This window comes from Symphodus melops, assembly GCF_947650265.1.
Source record: "Symphodus melops genome assembly, chromosome: 2".
Lineage (NCBI taxonomy): Eukaryota > Metazoa > Chordata > Actinopteri > Labriformes > Labridae > Symphodus > Symphodus melops.
The window spans coordinates 5,482,704-5,502,166 of record NC_136692.1 but is presented as its reverse complement, the minus strand read 5'-3'; the positions used below and the strand labels follow the sequence as shown (position 1 = coordinate 5,502,166).

Below are 19,463 nucleotides of genomic sequence, written 5' to 3'. Positions count from 1 at the left end.
TTTTGTCGTTATTATGATCTTACAAATCTTCCGTCTTCGCTTGTTTCTCTAAAGCTTGTAATTTCTTTGCTTTTTTTTTTTTTTTTGGACTGCAGGAAAACATTGGCGAGGCCTCCGATATTCCACAGTCCTCACGGAAAGCTTTTGAAAAAGAAACGGAGAGCTCCAAAGACAATAAAATACATCACTCTTAAATCAAACTAAGAGACTATTGAACATATACTAAAAACAAAGATGTTTTTAATTCCTGAATGTCTCCACAAACCTAATCCTGTTAGTCTCTGCGTGTCGTCTGAACCATCCTTTTTACGTCTCTTCTTTCTTACGTACAACTTTGAGCTTTTTCGCCTTTAAGATCAAAATTAAAAGAAAATTCAAGCTGTTCTCTTGTTGTCTCAAATAAACATTAATCATGAACATGCTGGCTCATATAAAAAACAACTCAAGCACTGAGCCCTAAGTGACGCATAATTTAATCTCTGTGTGCACTATTAAGTCCAGGTGCATAACAATTAGCAGGCAAATAAAGCGGCAGTTTGAATGTTCTCCCTGAAGAGAGAAGCGTTGTTTGAGATGTGATTTAGGTGAGATTGAACACTAAGCCCATTTCCTGTTTTATTGCTTATGATTTTTTTTTTTAGGGCTGCACTTTATTCTCTGGTAAAAACAAACAAACAACTTTTTGTTGTTGTTTTGGTGGTCTGATTTTTTTTTAAGGTTTTTTTAGTCTAATGTGAAAAATACAGAAAGTTATATTTTATCTAAAAGTCTGATGGGCAAGTTTAAATGTGTTCTATAGCAGAAACTGTTGTGTTGGCTGGATATGAACTCACACAGATGTGGAACATAATATGCAATCTTGCATTGCCTTTATTACCAAGCAATCATCTGATCTGATTTAATATTTGCCGTGCAATATGATAAATTCATGAAAACCCAACAAGCAGCTGAAACATGAACGTAGAGAGAGTTCCTTTTTAAGCTTTTATTTAGAGCTGGGACAGTGAATCAAGTCGGACATTTTGGGGGGAAGAGAGAGTCGGGAAAGAGATGCAGTAAAGGAGCTACAGGCCGGACCCGAACCTGGCCGCCGGCCTGGAGCACCACAGCCTCCGCACATGGGGCCAGCGCGTTAACCACGAGTCCACTGGCACCCCGAGAGAGTTAATTTTGCATGGGCTGTTAATGCACACTATGACCCCATAATTCAGCGCACAAAGGGAATGAAACAAACAGAGATGAGTTAGAAATTAAAAAGATGGAGAACAAAAGAACCACATCCAAAGAAGAACATTTCGATGTCTCACTGAGTTTTAAAAACAAGTTTAGATTCTCATCACATGTAGCGTCACTTCCTGTCACAGTATGTTGATGTTCTATGCTGAAAAAGCACACTGTGACTGTATTTGTGTTTTTTGATGCAGAAGGTCAGTATGAAGCTTAGATGTGCTCGGGGTTCATGTATCATCAGAGTAACATCAGAGTCAAACCACTAGAGGCCACTAGAGGCCCTGTCCATAGGACTGCACAGATGAAAGTACAGGAGCGTGTAGAGCACCGTCAGGCTGTCTTCGGCAGGTATCAGGAAAGCTTCAACTTTTTTGTTTTAACATGGTGACGTGGGGGTTTTTTGTAACCTGATCTAAGCACAACCTTAGACACTGAAAAACAAAAGAATTAAAGAGAGGTATTTTAAATATTTCGGATTGAGGGGTGGATTCAACGTGTATGTTTTTTAAAGATTTTTTTTTAAGATTTGAGCCAAAATCACAGACATGCTGCAGCCGCTCACATTATTGGAGACTGTGTGGTTTCACTTTGGCAAAAAACAAATCTGAGGTCAAGGAATAACCTGATTTTAAAAGAGCAAGAACTTTTTATTGCCTTAGATCCTCAGTGTCTCCCTCACTCAGACCTCAGTCTGAGATATTAAGCTTTGGCTTTAAGGTGCTGACCTTTACATTCATCATAATCTGCTGCCTTTACAGCCAGTTACTTCTCCACTCACTGTTAATTATTTTAGCTCAGAGGACACAAAATCAATGCACACACGCAGACAAAGTTACGCACACAAACATTAGCAGGGACAAAGAAAGATGCCAGTATGAAAACATTAACCATCAGTGGTAGATACTGAGCCAATTTTAAAGTTAGCACTTGGATTTGAGTCTCTCTGGGGTAAGTTTAACCAAAACAAACACAGAATGCACTCGCAGAAAATGCATGTGTGCTGTTTTATTCCGAGCCAGTTCTTTTGTTGAGTTTATTAATCAATAATATCATACAGCCAATAACATGTCAGGACTTTATACCACGTTATAGTCCATATAGGCTACAGCACGAATTCATCGAAACAATATGACACAATGCAAACTTTGAGAGCGTGTGTGAATATATATATATCTATAGTAAACAGCATGAGTTGGCGCGTAAAGATGAACTCGCTGACCTCGCTGCTGTCTCGGGTTTCCTACCAGTGTCTAAGCATTTAGCCAAGGCTGGCACAAGTTGTCCAGTGCGTGCACACACACACACACACACACACACACACTCAAACAAACATACACAATTGTATGCTTTATAAGGTGCCCACCGATGTCATGGCAACCCCATATCCTTAGCAAGAGGGAGGATGCTGTGTGCCAAAAAAAATGCCATGGTAACTTTTTTTTTTTTTTTTTTTCCAAAGTCACGTTGCCCAGAAACCTTTGAAGCTTATTAAGTGAAACCAGTAGGGAGAAAACAGACAGAGAGAGAGTTAGACCGAATGAGAGAGGGAGAGAGAGAGAGAGAGAGAGAGAGAGAGAGAGAGAGGGATGGGAGTGCGTCCTGTTCCAGGGCCAAAGTGGGTCTTTGTTTTAGGGAAAGGAACATTGTGAACCTTCAGTGAGGAGGCATGGCGAGCGCTAAATGTGCCATCAGTAGATTTTTTAGCTATGGAAAAAGTACAAGTATCATTACTGGGATTGTATGTTGTTTTTTTCATTTATTAGAGGAAAAACAAGTTTAAAAACATGATGTGTTCAATCTCACATTTTCAGCTACTTTGAAAGGTTGCACCGGTCTGCTAGCTGGCAGTGTGTGGTGTTGGCAAGAAGGGGCTAATGGGCAAAATTGGATTGAGTAGAGAGTGTTAGTGTGATTGTGACTGTGTGTGTGTGTGTGTGTGTGTGCGTGTGTGTGTGAGAGTGTGTGTGTGTGTATTTGTACAACATTTGGCATTTTAACGTGTCTCTGTGTGCGCATTTTTACCCATGATTATCTACCTGTATGCAAAGAGTGTGAGTGTTCAGGTTTCAATGTGTTAGTGTGTCTTTTTTCTGTTTGTGTGTATGTGTGTGTGTGTGTGTGTGCCCTCGCTGTGTAATTAAATCAGTCCATTTCTCCTTGAGTTAGCTTGCGGCGCCAGCGGTGCTGCCCAGTGAGACAGTGTCGGGGTCTGCCAGTTTCATTAGCCCTGATGGATGACCTCATGACAAGCATTACACTCACCTACACTTCAAACAGAACACACTCCAACTTTGGATGAGTGGAAAAGTAAATGTGTGTGTGTGTGTGTGTGTGTGTGTGTGTGTGTGTGTGTGCGCGCCAGCAGGGACAACAGCAGGAGTATTTCATTTCATGCCCCTGTGCTCTGAAAATACTACATGTGTGAGTTAGCATGTGTGTATTTTCGATGTTGTAATTATGTACACGTGAGCAGGCTGCAATTACTTTTTCATGTTTTTAATCACATGTGTAAGTATGTGTGTTTGAGGTAGTACAGTGTGCAAAGGCCCATTGTGTTGTCCCTTTGTGTGTATGTGTGTGTGTGTGTGTGTGTGTGTGACATCCTCGCTCTGCGCATGTCTGTGAGCACTGTGTACACTCTGCACTAGGGGCAGGGCTCGGCGCTTAGTTTGGATTTTTTGGTGGCGATTTCCATATTGCCTGGGGTCATGTGGGCACTGTGCCCACTCCCGGTGCTGTGGGTGCCCGCTGAGGCGTGGGGAGATTAAAGCGGGCGCACGGTGCCACAAAGGGGCCTGTCTAGTGCTTTTTAATTCCTCTAAATTAGGGCACCGTGCCAAGGCAGCTCCCTGCTATGGCAAACACTCCATAACTGGCACCATAACTACTGCGCAGCAAGACATACAGACAGAGCGAGCGAGCGAGCGACAGGGAGAGAGACGCTGAAGAAGAAAACATTCCCTCACTCGCTCTTTTTTTTTTTTTTTTCCACACACACATCTTTGCATTCTTGTAATTAGTAGCCTTTGCTAGTTTGCAGTGGGTACGTCGGGGTAATTTGCTATCATTCACAACACTCTGGTCCTGTTCAATGAGTTCAGATGCAGTGATGTCAGAACCAGCAGTGGAATGTGCACACTGGTGTGTGTTTGTGACAGTGTGTGTGTGTGTGTGTGTGTGTGTGTGTGTGTGTGTGTGTGTGTGATTCTGGATACCCTAAGGGCAGTGGCACATCACTAAAGAAACAGTAGGTGGACACTTGGTTGGTATTCCTGTGTCTTTGCATATTTGTGTGTGTGTGTGTGTGTGTGTGCCCTGAGGGTAGTGGCATGCTGCTAAAGGGCTAGTGTACGGACACTGGGGCGTGTGTATGTCAGGTCTCTGAGGTCCTTTTCTCTGTCTGCAGCATCCAAATCCACTTTCTGAGGTGCAGCGTTGGCATCAGCGCATCAACTCAGAGGTTTGCCAGTGACCGCTTGTCCGTCGTAGCATATCTGATACCTTTGTATCATGTCGCATACATTTCCTGTGTGATCTGGCATTTTAATAATGAGGGACCGTGAGCTTCCAGTGCCTTCCATGAACGTGACTCCGTTTTGACAAACATGAAAGCAGGTCTCGGGACTTGTCTTGTGTCTCTTCTTCACACTTTCTGTCTCTTGTGTTCCACCAGTTCAGACTCGGGTCAAAAACGTGGAACACAAAGCGTTTGTGGTGTGATGCAATACATCGGCTGAGAGAATATTATATGTGCGTCTGTTTGTGCGTACGTGTCTGCATACAAACGCCTGTGTTAATCCCAGTCTCTCCCAGCATCTGGAGCCTCGACACAGTTTAAAGGGCTGGCTGTGTCCACACAGAGCCGGGCCAGTGCTCACAACAAACACACACACACACACACACACATGAACCACACACACGCAGCTATCTAGGGCACCAGAAGGCCCAGGCGACGCCAAAGCAGAGGCTGCCCACTTTGGCACCATGAGGTGGGGCTGCGCTGGCGCTTTGGGGTAGAGAGAAATGGCAAGGGTGTGTGGTAGGTGCTAGGAGAGGGGAGGGGGGGGGGGAATGATTGAAAAGGGGGGGTGAGATGTATGTGTGTGTATATGAAGAGAAATAGGGGGCACCTGGCATCTGATAATAACCCTGGGAAAAAACCCCTCTGACTAGGCTGAGAAGGTGCAGACGGAGGAGGAGGAGGGTGTAGTCTGTGTGTGTGAGAGAGAAAGACCGTATATAATGTGGACACGGAGAAGTGTGTGTGTTTGTGTGTGTGTGTTTGTGTGTGTGTGTGTTTGTATGTGTGTGTGTGTTGAAGGCATCAACTCCAGTCCATCTAAGTGTTCTTATGCTAATGGTGTGTCTGTCATAGCTTTGGAGGACAGGTGCTACTTTTCATCCATAGCTTGGCATGGAAGAAGAAAAGGGAGAAGAAGAAGAAGAAGAAGACGACGAGAGGCCTTCTTCATCCTCCCTCAGTCTCTCTTTTCCTCTCTTGTCCATCCCCGAACGACCGCTCCACCTTTCCACATGGATCCAACAATACAGACGGAAACTTTCCGGACAAGTTCAAACGCAAACACATATGAACGCACAGCAGAGAAAGAGGAGTTTGTCGATGTCTTGATGTCGTCCCCCCCCCCCTCCCCACCTCACAGACATCCCCCCCCCCCCCCCCCCCCCCCCCCCCCCCCCCCCCATGCTCTCCCCTCTCCTCTATGTAGCACCACAGATGCCCATGTTGCCCTGCAACAGCTGTCTCACCATGTGCCCTACCAAGTGTTGCCACCCAATGGAGGGGAGAGGAAGTGAGGAGGAGGAGGAGGTGGGAATTTGGGTGGGGAGAGACGAAGGGAGGGTGCAAAATTTGGATGGGAGGGACGGGGTCATGAATATTAATTATTGTATTTATTTGTTTCCGAATGAAAAGGAGCTGTCTTCACATTGTCTTGGTTTCTTGATTATTGATGTATACGTTTTTTATAACCACACTTCCACTCTGCTTCTGTTTATGCCTTTCTCTGACTCTCTGGGCTTCTCTCTCTCTCTCGCTCTCTCTCGCTCTCTCTCTCTCTCTCGCTCTCTCTCGCTCTCTCTCTCTCTCTCTCTCTCTCTCTCTCGGTTCTGGATTCAGTCGAGGTGATGGCCAGCGCCCATGTTTTCCCCCCTGGTCACAGGAAGCCCCTGGAAGGCAGAGCGGAGAAGGCGGGAATGTCAGTCTGAAGGCCCGCTTCCTATTGGTGCAGCAGGTTCACGACACTTGAGGTGACCAGTAGCCATTGGAGGGGAGCATAGTAACAGCAGGGTATGAAGAGGGGGTATTTTCAAATGCAAGCACTGGTCCAACAAGTCAGGTGCAGGAACCAGACTCGATTCCAGTGACAGAACAAAATGGAGGGCCGGGATGGTAATGCCGCCATTTTGGGGCAAAATATTTTGAGTATGCGAGCCATGTTTCGTTATCGAGTAGAAATAAGCGTTTCAGCATGCACTGCAGAGCCATGGCAACACAAAAAAATGACCTCACGCATCTTTGTTTGTTAGCTAGAAATTCTAAAAGCGCAAAATTAATGAACAATAAACAGTTTATTTTTTTTTCGCCTTTTCAGAACACACTGTGATTTAAAGGTGCCACAGTCACTGCTAAGCCACTGTAAATATCCCGCTAATTACTGAAAATTTGTTCAAAGACTGACATCTGTGCTCACAGAGAAAGCCATACCTGTGACTTTCATTTTTTATTTTTTAAAATTGGAAAAGTAAAGCGATGAGGCGAAAAAGATGCCAGGCCAGATGGATCCAAGAGAAGAGTACCATCCTGAGAAACCAATGCCATATTCTCGTCCCCCGAGGTCTTCACTCCACGCTAAATAACCCAAGTGTAGAGCTGGAGACGCCCAATAAAGAGAAAAACTAATAAAAAAAAAAAAAGTATAGGAAAAAGTATGCGAGGAGTTGTGAGAGATTGTGGCACGGCACCCTGCTTGTGTATTTGTTCATTTAATTTTGAAGGGATGAAAGCAGACAGGCATAAAGAGGGGCAGACGTAGAGAGATCACAGCATCGTGTACCGTATTGGTGGGTAGCGTGCCACACAGTCTGCCTCCTAAAGCAATAAATCTGAAACAGCATAATAGATAAACGCAATTCAGAACACAAAATACCCTGCGAGGGAAAACTAATAAAAAACGGAGTGATTAAGTGGAATCAGAGCTCTTAGGCAGTATCTGGAGACGGGAGCTGTCGCCATACAAAGACCAGAGCGGGCCAACACGACAGATGAGAGAGCATAGGGACGGGGGGCCGAGAAAACGAGGGGCTAAAAGCAGAGGGAGCGAGAGACAGATGACGGAGGCGAGGAAAAGGAGGGATGGAGGAGAGAGAGAGGGAGAAAGTGAGGGATGGATGGGGCAGCAGATCAGAGAGAGCCTCTAGTGTGTCTTGCTCTCCCTTTAAAGGAGAGCCAGGAAAACAGATTAGGAGTCCTCTTTTCTCCTGGGGGAGCACACACACACACACACACACACACATACACACACACAACCTCTATTTAACTGCCCTCCTCCACCTCTTTTCCTCACAAACCTGAAACTAACTAACTTTTATACTTCCCCCCCGACCTGCGCAGCCCAGAACAAATCCACCCGCTGCTGAAGTCGTCCCCGCTTTGCCGGGTGGATGGGTGGAGAAGGTGGAGACACAATGGCCGTGTGTGCGTGCCGCAGTTTAGATGAGCTAACTTCAGGTCACGTTTGCTAATTGTTTGTGACACAAGGAGGAGTGATGTCATGGAGGATCGGCCTGCTTCACAGGACACACACACACACACACAGGCCGCAGTGTGTCAATGTGTCCTCAAGAAAAGGAGGTGTGCTTCATTTTTTTTGTCACTGTTTGACTTTGAATTATTAGGAATAATAGTCATAATTAAAATACACATTTAAAAAGTTATTTCTTTAATCCTACATTTTTTTTTATCATCAGCTGCTAGTTTAGTCTGTTGAGAGGAGAAAAAGTCTAAAACATGCCCGTCACTCAACACAGTAACAAAATCCAAATTCTAAATTTAGATTTCCACAAAGTTGCACAAAGGAAAAAAAACAAGGTTTGACATAAAATAAAATGGTTTATTTAGTATAAAAGAAATATAAAATCCGGTTTCAGGACAAAGTCAAACCAGCTGTGTTTCGAGTACTTTAAAATAAATGGTCATCAATCATCTAAAAAAACCTGCCAAAGTAAATAATAATACTTAATATAACACTTATTCCTGAACTGATGAGAATAATAATTTAGTCTTCATAGTTTTCTGACGTTTGCTGATACAAAATGTCTGATTCAAAAACTGAACTTCTTTATCAGCTTGACTCTGTGTGTGTGTGTGTGTGTGTGTGTGTGTGTGTGTGTGTGTGTGTGTGTGTGTGTGTGTGTGTGTGTGTGTGCTGAGCCTAATGTCAGCCATTGATAAACAAAGACACTTGTGCACACATTACTTCAGCAAATTTCTTGGAAAGTGGAGGTCTCTGTTCCAGAAAGACAAACGGCTCCTCGTCCCGCTCGCTGCTCATGTTTGACTCGGGCTCACAATCTTTGTCGCTGTTTCCTCGCAGTTAAAAGAGTCGAGCTTCACACAAAGCTCTAAAACTGTAGACTTATACTCTCCAACAGTGGAACATGGAATATCCCTCCTTTCATCGTTTATTACCATTTAACAACAGTGCACATGCTCGTGTAAGTGAAGTGACACTGCTGAAGTATTCACAATTGTAAATCAGGTAACAAATGAAAGTTAAGAGATGACACACCCCTTTAAGTCTAATTCTATTTAGTTATAAATTCACATTATTATTAACCATGCATTAACATGGTGTCAGCCCTCTTCAGATTGCACAGGATGAAATGTGTTTTGGACAGCTGAAGAGAGACAGGAAATGTTGGGAGGAGAGATATGTTGATGACATGCAGCAAAAGGCCGGGGTCGGATTCGAACCCACAGCCGCTGTGCTTAAGTCTACTGTCTCCCTAAAACGTGTGATGGTCTCTTGTACATAGAGTTCTGGTGCACGCTTTTGACAGTTTTCCTTATTCAGATCTAACTGGTGAACATTGGCCTTGATTAATATGTTACCAGCTCGATCACTGCCGATATGTTTCTAATATTTAATTTGAATAATTTATTGATTGATCTTGTCTGTGATTGGTCCTTGCCATAATAACTTCAGACTTGAGTGTCAGATGAGCTACTTTTTATTGACCTTCACTGGACTCATGATCGTAATGATCCGTTAGTATGTGCACTCGAGTCAAAGCTAAATTTGTCTTTTAAATGACCTTTCCCTAAACTCACGTTGGAGGGACAGAAAGAACACGCTGTTCCTCGTTTTCTTTCATCGAAGTTCTTATCAGTTTGTGTGCGGACGAGTTTGGTCACCCTTTCAGAATCGGTGCAGTGTGCTTTAATCAAAACATGCAAAACGTTGCGGACATCCCGTTAGTCTTGTGGACTTCACACGTACTGAGGTCAACATTTTTCATACGGTGATATTTTGTTGATACCATGTGTTCTAAAAATGAAAAAACTGAAACCCTATTTGTGATTTTTAAGTGATCGATAGTATCAAGAAAAAAAATAATCCACACATCTTATAGTTTTAACCCAAAGAGAGAGAACGTTGTAAGAAAACATTGCTCATGAATTGCAATTTGAGTTTAAAATTCTGGTATTGTGACAACCCTTACACGAACCGTATTCCCATTGTTCTCTGGTCTATCGTTGCACGTCACTCTTTCTTCCAAATATCCCGTCTATGCACGCAGCTTGTGTCTCAAAAGACAAAGATATATGTGATAACATGTTCTTGGCCTCAGAATGAGTTCAGCATCATTTGAGCTTCTTTTTTTTTTTCAGGCCTTATTTATCAACAATGATTCATAAAATCAAACCCCATCAGACGTGCTGCTCAGCACTGTGGGAAAACTCTCCTGTAGGAACGTGCTGCTGTTTCAGGATGTGTAGGTTAAAAAGTCTCCATGACTCTGCAGAGGGAATGTGCTCGGCTGGCAGCAGCAGTGTGAACATACTCCACCCTCCGTCCCATTCTGCTGTGCCAGGCCCGGGCATTCCTCTCCCCTCCAACCGCCGCTACTTTCTTTCTTTCTGTCCCACACAAACGCACACACTTATACACACACACACACACACACACACACACACAGACTTTCTCCCTTTTTGTCCCTTTGCAATTACTTCAAACCATCGACTTCCTTCCTTTGCTTTACTCCCAACATACATTTCTTCATTTCCTTTTCATCCTTTCCTTTATTTCCCTTCCTTCCTTCCTTCCATCTTTTTTTCCCCCTCCATCTCCATCCTTCCTCAGCTGCTCTCTCTCATTTGGTTTTATTTGCATGGCAGAGCGTAAAGGATGCAGACAGTGTGAGCAGGGCCAGCAGAGCCCTCCTGTGTCCGTCCAGGCCCGGGCTGAGATTTGTAATGCTACACAACACTCGGCCTTGCAGGGATAAAAACCTCGTCGGCTTCGCACAAGAAGAGCCTTGTGTTTTTTTCCTCCTTTTCTGCCGCTTATTGCACTTTTTCCTCACATGGAGATGCAGAATTCTCTTGGCCGTTTTCTTTCAGCGGGCAGAGAAAAAAACCCAGTTGTGCTGAGTTTGATATATGGTTTTTGAGCAGAGTATATTTTTGTGTTTAATTTTCCCCTGACCTGCCTGCAGCAGAGGTTAGAGACAGCAGGCCTGGCTTCAGTTCAGCAGGACTCACAGAAAGACGAGAGAGGTTTTCAAGCACAGCGAGAATAAGGCCTTTGATTTTTTTTGGTCCTAATTTATCGTTTTATTTTTGCGCCTTTTATGCCTTTATTTAGGGAAAAGACGGTAGATAGAGTCAGAAATTGGAGGGAGAGAGAGACTGTGGCTCCTTTACATGCGGTAAAGGAGCCACAGGGCTGATTGAACCCGGGCTGCTTGCTTGGAGAACTATAGCCTTGCGTATACGTGCATTAAGCACAAGGCCACCATCGCCAACAGGCCTTTGATTTTTTTTACTCATAGTGTGTCTTGTACTTTACAGAATTTTGTTCTGCAATACAGCAAAGCACCTTTGGGTGGTTGATATGATAGAAAAGAATTCAACCGCTCAGATATATTTACCTCTTATTGTTACTCATGAAGTTCTTTTTTTTTTTTGTCCTAAAAGCTTGTTGCACCTTTGCAAATATTCATTAAAATGATCTACATCTTGCACGGAAGCCACACATTGAAGCAGCCATTCTCCTTCACCCTTTTGTTTCCCAGAAAATTAAAGCGCAAGTTGAGTCAACAGCTCTCCTTCTCACCCGGATTTGTTCAATTAAAAAGATTGATGTTTGACCTTAATTGATAGTTCCTGGTCTAAATGCACCGTCAGAGTCATTTGAAGTGATGACATATTTAAGTCTTTGCACATAGGAGTGTATGAAGCGGACAGCCACATGTAACTTTGAAGTTTTGCTATGGACTGTTAAGTTGCTCACTGTATCATCTTGAAAACAAACTTTCATTTTCCTTGTTTTGTTAAACTCATCAGGCACTTAGTTTGAAATGGAACAGTGTTCTTTATTAAATGTGTACCTGTTGATGCAGCTGCACATCTTTTTTCTCTCGTCCTTCTCTGTGCCAAACAAGATATTTTTGTGCTCAAATGGACATCCGAAGACTAATCACTCATCATGTAGTTTCTTTTTAAAATAATAACCTGAAGAAGTGACTTGTTTTTATATTCCACTCAGGGATCTTCCACTTCTCATTTTAAAAACAGACATGCCCTGATTTATTTTAGGATTTACAGACAAGTTTTGAAGGACTTCGAAAAAGTCCTCCCATGTTGTCTGAACTCTGCCTGACTGATCGTGCAGTGTGTCTGTCCCCACAGAGAGGTTCAGGGGAACTTGTTGCCCACATAACGCTCGGTCTTAAAACAGTGTGCTGTCAGAGCCACTGTGGTCTGCAGTAATGTCTGGTTTAAGAAGCTGTGGTAAAACACAGCGCTCAGGGCTTTCATTAAACCAAAGCTCGGCCTAATTGACGTTTATAGGCTGCCCTTTTTTATTTTTGGAACATTTATTTGAATTTATTTTTCTACTTTTATTTTTCTCTTCCAAGAAACATTTAAAATGAGCAAAACTTTTCTACTTCTATTTGGGTTTCCCCTTTCTTTAATTTGCTTTTGATGATACAAATGAAGGATTTATGTCGAAATGATTAGAGTATTTTACTGCTGTGCCCCATCTCCACAAAATGTAACCGTCTAATGACTCACATGGCTTGGATGACTTGAAGAAAATATTTTAAAGAGAAAACATTAAATGAGGACCAGCAGTGAAAATTTTCATCCACATTTTTCCGCTAAGAAAACATGAGAATTGTTGCCTGACTGAAACCAGGTCAGCTTTCTGTTGTAAACATATGGTGCAACAGCATCCCGGCATCCCTTTAATTATTATTCAGGCCACATTAATAGACAAATACAAGAGCATTTATTCTATGTAGCATTAATGATTCAGTGAACACATTTTTAATGAGCACATTAAAAAATGCTCATTATTTTTTTTTGTTAGAATTTGATTTTGTATGTTTTATTCTATCCTTTAATAATTCATATTATCGCATAAAACCCTATTCTTTTTTGTAGTTTCATTTTAGACCTCTTTTAAATACTTTAAAATTATGTATTTATTTTATAAGTGAACTGATTTCTGACATTTTAAATGACAATGTTTTTATTATTATTATTTATATTATATTACTATAATCGCCGTTTCCCCACAGTTTGTCTTACAGGTATAGACACACGCGATACCATTTCTTTTTTTCAGCACATTTTGCACTTTAAATCTATCGACCAAAAAAAAAAAAAAAAAAAAAAACCCCAAAAGGCCTTTACTGCTCATCAGATAAATCAACATTCGTCAGATTATTTAACACCTGATTCTCATAAAACACCTGTACGTCTGAAAATAAATGCTACTACCTCTCGGCCTTGTTCACGACAGTTAACTGTTTCTTTCTATTTTTTTTCCTTAAATAGTTTTTGTTACCTGAAACTCTCAGGAAACTTTCCGGCCTGCTGTAACTTCCGGTCTCGTGCTGAGCTCACTGTGCGGTCTGACTGTGTAAAAACTTAACTTTGTCGGTTAATTACGGGTTAAGAAAGCATCATGTCGTGGGATTATTTGGGGTTTAGAGGCACTTTTTGGTGTTTTTCCCAGTAAACTGGTCATCCTCCAAACAGGCCGATGAGCACGCGCGAGGCTCGCCCTCCCTCAGCATCTGTAATGAAGAAGAAACAAAGCGACAAGAATGAACGGAACATTTAAATCAAGTTCAAAATAATTATAATTTAAAAGGTTATGATAAAACCTATTAAATAGCCTAAATCATTGTATGGCAGATATGTAACTAATACATATTTAGATTATTTATAAATATATTTAAAACATGTTAAAAATGATACTTATTATTATTTTCATCATGTATTATTATTTTGTAGCTGTTGTTGCGTTTGGTCATTTGTATCCGTATTTCCCACAATGCTCCTATCTTTATTTAATAAGTGATAGAAATGAAAACATTATCTTATTTATATTAATTAACTGCCTAATTAGTGCCTATTGTTAATTTATTATTTTAGCATCTTTTTTATTTTATTTTGTAGCCTACGACCAGTGTTCATTGTGCAACTTAACTGTATTAATAATACTTTTTAAATAACAGAAAGGCAATGCCCTGATTAGATGTCACATAAATGCGTTTTATATTTTACACATCTCTTTACAGCAACGACTTTAGAAATTAGATAAACGCCCATATTAAAATCAATTTCAAATAAAAGTAAACTTCGACACCAGATTTGACCTTGATAGAAAGCTGGACGTCCTCAGACTTCCTTCAATAAGAAGCTTTAGTTTGGCTCCTTTATTTTAATTCTGGGCTGAACAGAGTGAGATTCAGATTAAATGGTCTTTGCTCACCTGTATGTTAAAATAAAAACAACAACTAAACATCACAAATGTCTTTACTGCCATCGAGGCCTCTTTGAGAAACACAAATATTTCCCCGCAACCACACACACTTTTAAAAGTTCATTAAATCCCCCAAATTAGGCTCAAACAAAAAACTTGAATCACAAATTCAGCATCCGTTGAATAATTGATGAGGCCAAATGTGTGGGGAGGTCAACATTTAATTATTGATCAGCCGACATGTTGGAGGAATGTCATTAGAGGTCTGATTTAAACAAAGGATGGATAACGACACACGCACTGAAACTGAAAACAGAAACAGTTTGCACGCAGACTGAGCCAGGACCCGGATCAATACTTCTTCACGCATGTGGAGAGGGAACGTATGAAGGCTCTCCTCTTAATCTTAACCAGGTGTTCATATTTGTTCGAGGCAAAGCCAACATTTTAGGGCTGATTTAAATTTGATGAAACCTGCAGGTAAAGTGCCATGGCTGTGCAGACAACACGTGACAAATTCTTAAATACTGACGTTTGAAACGTTTACTTTAGTGGACTTTTTATCGATTTGTGTGAACCCTGGTGTCTGTACAAGTCCTGCTACCCCATTGATACAACAATAAGAAAGCTTCCTTGCTCTCTTCTTTAGGGCATGTAATTCACCTGATTCACTTACCATAAAACATGTGTCTATGTGTGTGCGCGCGCGGTCCTGTTGCTCCTGTGTAGGTCACTCCTGCTGCCGGCCTCCAGTCCTCGACTGAAGCACTCAGAAAAGGCAGCCCCGTTTCATGCTGTGGAGTTATTTCCCTAAAGTCAGATCTTTTATGGCTTACAATATGTGTGTGCTCTGTGATGTCTCAGTCACATTTAATCCTGTTGCTTCACTGCGTCACTCTGCTGGAGACTCTGTGACAATAAATCTGTCAGAGAAGAGTGTAAAGTTAAAGCTTGCTAAATTCCAACATGGTTGTTGCAGTTATGACGGGGAATATTAACAGAATACATTCAACCTAACCGAGAGCTGTGGAAATCTTGTCTTCTTTAAGCACAGCGAGTCTATGCTTGTCGAATAAAATCTGCTGTTTAAATACACTTGACTGGTCTGCAGGAAGCCCTCTGTCTCATATCCTCTGATTTATTTGACTGACACCTGACAGAGTTCTTTTTACGCGCGTATCCACTTAGATCTCTCGCTCTTGTTCTGACTTCCTTAAATAACCCCAATGACATGTTTGTTTCCTGATCTCTGCCCCAGATTGCAGAATTAAAAACTACTTAAATCGACCTGGGAGCAGCTCGGGTCGTGCCCGGCCGTGCCCGCTGCAGTGGCACTCTGAAACCTGTAGGCAGGAGCCAGTAGAGCCCTATAATCCCCGCCGTCCGTGATTTAGCCCCTGGTCCTCCTAATTCTCCTAAAGCCCCAGCTGCTCCCCTGGCCGCTGCGCTCTCTCCGCGACAGCCTGCACACCGCTCACTTTATTAATAATTCACCTGATAATTCACCAGCTCGACGCTGCCGGCTAAAGCAGCGTAAACAACTGCCCTAATTCCCTGTCTAGTATAGTTTGTGTGTGGGTGTAAACAGGTCGCACGCTTTGAGGTGAGCTATTTAGTGGCTGATTTTTTTTTCTGGGGAGGGAAGTGCGAGCTGTCTGTCGTCGCAGCCGGAGCGCACAGAGAAGCTTCCATTTTACGCACAGAGCTCCACCGAAGCCCGCGGACCATCGTTACCGCGCCGCTGTGCAGGCATCCTGCCGCGGAGATCGGAGGAAAAAAAAGAAGAAGCAAAAAACGCAAGCTGCTCTTTCATCTCGTCAGCTTTAAGGAGGAGGCGGCGGCGTGGGACCAGGGGTGTCCCCCCGTTTTGTGTGTGTATATCACACCGCGTGTGTGCGCGGCCGTGTGTTTGTGTGTGTTTAGAACAAGAGAGAGGAGAGAGAGAGAGAGAGAGAGAGATACGAGGGTAAAACGGATCGGACGCGCCGCGCAGGAGACAGCCGCTTTTGGACACGTTTTAGAGGCAGAAGCTGTCCGACTGCAGGAACTGCACGAGGGAAAATACGAGAAAGAACTTACTTTGCATCACCTCTGCCGTCCTTTGATTTTGTCGTGCTGTTGATTTAATTTTGGAGCTTTTTGGCGTCTCCAAGTTCTGCCGCAGACGGACGCACCTCGGGACTTTGACGCAGACGTCTCGCTGGTTTCTTGCTGCTGGACATGGGCGCATCTGAGGCCACACAGCGGTAGACGGAGGGCTCGGAGTTGCTGTCCTGCTTTTGTCCTATCTCTTGCAGAGTGGACCCACTTTTGAAAGCGCGTGTTTTTTTTTTCTGACTGGGCCTAAGGCCGACTTGTTTAAAGGTCCTTTTTTTGCTTCCGGCAACAGCGAAAGAGACCAAGTCTTCCTCCCTCAGCCCGCACTCCCTCTCTCACTTTTTTGGAAGCTGAACTTTTAAAGGAAAATGGGGCATTGAGAGGGTTGGCAGATCTCCCCACGCTATAATGGTACGTGCTGTGTAACTCAATAGTTCCCCTCTGTTGGCTCTATAGGGTGAAGTCTATAGGACTGAAAATAAACCAAACATCGGCGTGTTTAACTGAAGCCCTGCAGGCTTTTTACACTCCTAATTTCTTTGTGGAAGAAAAATCTGCACTTTGTTGGAGACGGAGAGTTAGAGCTGGCTTTAGAGTGTGAGGCCAAAGAGAACCATACAACACACCTGTGCGCGCGCGAGGGAGAGGGAGAAACTGTGTGTTGTAGCCTACACAGCAGCGTTCTATACGTGTTTGTCCTCCATCATTTCAAAACACTCACGTTGATTTAAGTAATAATTAAAAAGATGTCATGCGATGACTGTCACTCTAGCTGCATGTTTGAAATATTTCAAATGATAAATACGTCTTGCTGCTTTGACGCTTAACTGCTCTCCCTTATACTTCATTTCCTTGAATATTTCCCATAAGACGTAACGCTGTAAAAATATGTCTCTGCTTGAAAGATGTTCACATTTACCTCGCTGCTAAAGTAACTGGGTTGATGCTGAAATGTTTGCAGGGCTTTGAGTGAAGGCTGGTGTTTCTGCGCTGTTTAGATCAAACAGAATAAAACACACATGAGACCACAGACTGAGGAGAAATGAAAGGACAGAGTATAGTATGTGGTTATGATGTTTATGGTGGGGATATTCTGCTTATGAGCTGCTGCTCCATCCTCTACCTCACACCAGGGCTGGGTCTCATCTGTCTGCTGTTTTTTTTTCTTTTTTGTATTTTTATCAATGGACACTTGATTTGCGTAGTTGATGACACTTTATAGCGACTGCAGGGTGGGAGGGGAGGAGGTGAGGAGACACACAGGCCGTCTTTGTCGCCCCCAGAACAAGAGCTGTATAGGATTTTATTTTGATTTAAACATTAAAAAAAAAAAATCCAAAGCAGGACAATCTGGTGATGTTGATCTACTAATCTGTTTAAATCCTGCAGGCGTTTTAGGGATAAATGTTGAATTATACTGGAGGCATCTGCTTAAAAACTAAGATATTAGAGCACTTAACTGCCTTTTGCAGTGCATCAAATGAAGGATTATTTGACTTTTCACAGCCTCTGTCATGCTGCAACTCAGATATTTTGAATGATAAATACAGTGGTTTAGAGGGATTTAATTACTCCTCATTATCAACCCAAGGGATTATATTAGAGGTGCTATTATTTATTATTTGTCATTTTGATTTTGCAGTGACACTGAAGTACAAACCTGGATGAACGGGATCACTAATCATTCTGGGACTGTTTTTAAACTGATTTAGGCAGCACAATATTGTGATGTCACAGACAATTCTTCTCTTTACACGCTGCAATTTCATTGTGCAAATTATGACAATTTCTCCCAAAAGAACAAATCCATGTAGTTTGCTAAGTTTAGACCTCAAGTTTTAGACTAAGTGAAAAAAATCTATGGCATAGACTGAAGCTATATCTCGGTGTTCTTTCTTTTTTTTTTTTTTTAATGGCGAAGTCTTTCTCCCATAAATACATCAAATATATATTCAACACACATGAGATATCCTCTGTGCCACTGTGAAATATGTGCAAAAGTCCTGTCTTTTGGTTTGCATGTACAGCTGGAATTTCTTATTACGGACCTGGACACAAAACACCAGATATTTATAATTCTATTTATGACATACCATGTCAATGTGAACAGCTGTTAAACATCTCAGAGATTGTGAAAATCGTTTTAAAACAAATGACTCAGACTTTGATTCACATATTTATACGAACAACACTGTCCTTTTGTATATGTGTTACTATTTGACATTAAAATAAAATATATAATGATAAGATCAACACACATTTTCAGGGATAACCTAAGAAAATGTTTCAAAGTCGATACAGTTTTTTGTTCAAAGTCTCGTATAAACACATCTGCAGTTAAAAAAAAAAGGAATAGGGAAGTCATTAAAGGTATCCAGTCAGTGTGCTCTGAATCATTTAAAGTAATGTGATCAACTCGTTTCCTGCCTGACAGATAAGTGACACATTGTTAGCACTCTACGTTCATGTGTTTTTAAATATCCCTCTTACGTAACTTTATTGTGGTTTCACCTTCCAAAAATGTTTGTTGGCCTCTGTTATATCCAGTCCAACCTGCACAACAACAAAAACAACAAGAGGCCTCATTTGGTGCGAGATATAAGCCGTGTAATCATGCGTCTCTGTTTCTTAAGGTAAACCAACCATCAGACAATGCTTTATAATTGGCAGCCACACATCGCCATCCTCGTTTTGTTTTGATTGTGGGCCTATAATTTCACACTTGGGTTGCGTTGCGGTTGTTGCAGAGAAAAACCTGCCAACCACCAAACCTGTCAGTCAAACACAAGCTGAGGCTGTTTATTGGTGCCAAGCAGGGAGGTGGGCGTGACCCTTTTAACGTGTTATTAAGTCAATTTTTAGAGTATCATTTGAGTTGAGCATGAAGTGGGTGAGACATTTTAAACACTGCTTTATTAAGTCATAATGAGTGAGTTTGTGTGTGTGTGTGTGTTGTGTGAATGTAACTCTGTGCTTCCTGCTCTTTGTGGTAGACTCTGCTGTATTAGAACCATAACCACAAGAAAATCTCCCCATGGATCAGTCCTTGTGTGACACAAAGGCCTGATTGTAGCAGCTCAAACCTCATTGTTAAATGCACATAGGCACTGCGGC

At 42.2% G+C, this 19,463-nt stretch overlaps 1 protein-coding gene across 4 annotated transcripts in view; it reads left to right on the top strand.

Moving 5' to 3' along the window:
* LOC306817601 (nuclear factor 1 X-type-like) overlaps positions 1-19,463 on the top strand; it is a 121,621-nt gene that overhangs the window by 9,156 nt on the left and 93,002 nt on the right. The window contains exons 1-2 of one of the 4 annotated variants that reach the window (XM_079334618.1): positions 14,947-15,038; positions 16,325-16,760. In XM_079334618.1, coding sequence (XP_079190744.1) covers positions 16,758-16,760 — 3 coding nt within the window. In that variant the 5' untranslated portion in view covers positions 14,947-15,038; positions 16,325-16,757. Of the gene's footprint in view, positions 1-6,367; positions 6,499-14,946; positions 15,039-15,711; positions 16,761-19,463 lie in introns of those variants that run through there. The other 3 variants (XM_079334619.1, XM_079334617.1, XM_079334621.1) reach the window with 3 other exon arrangements.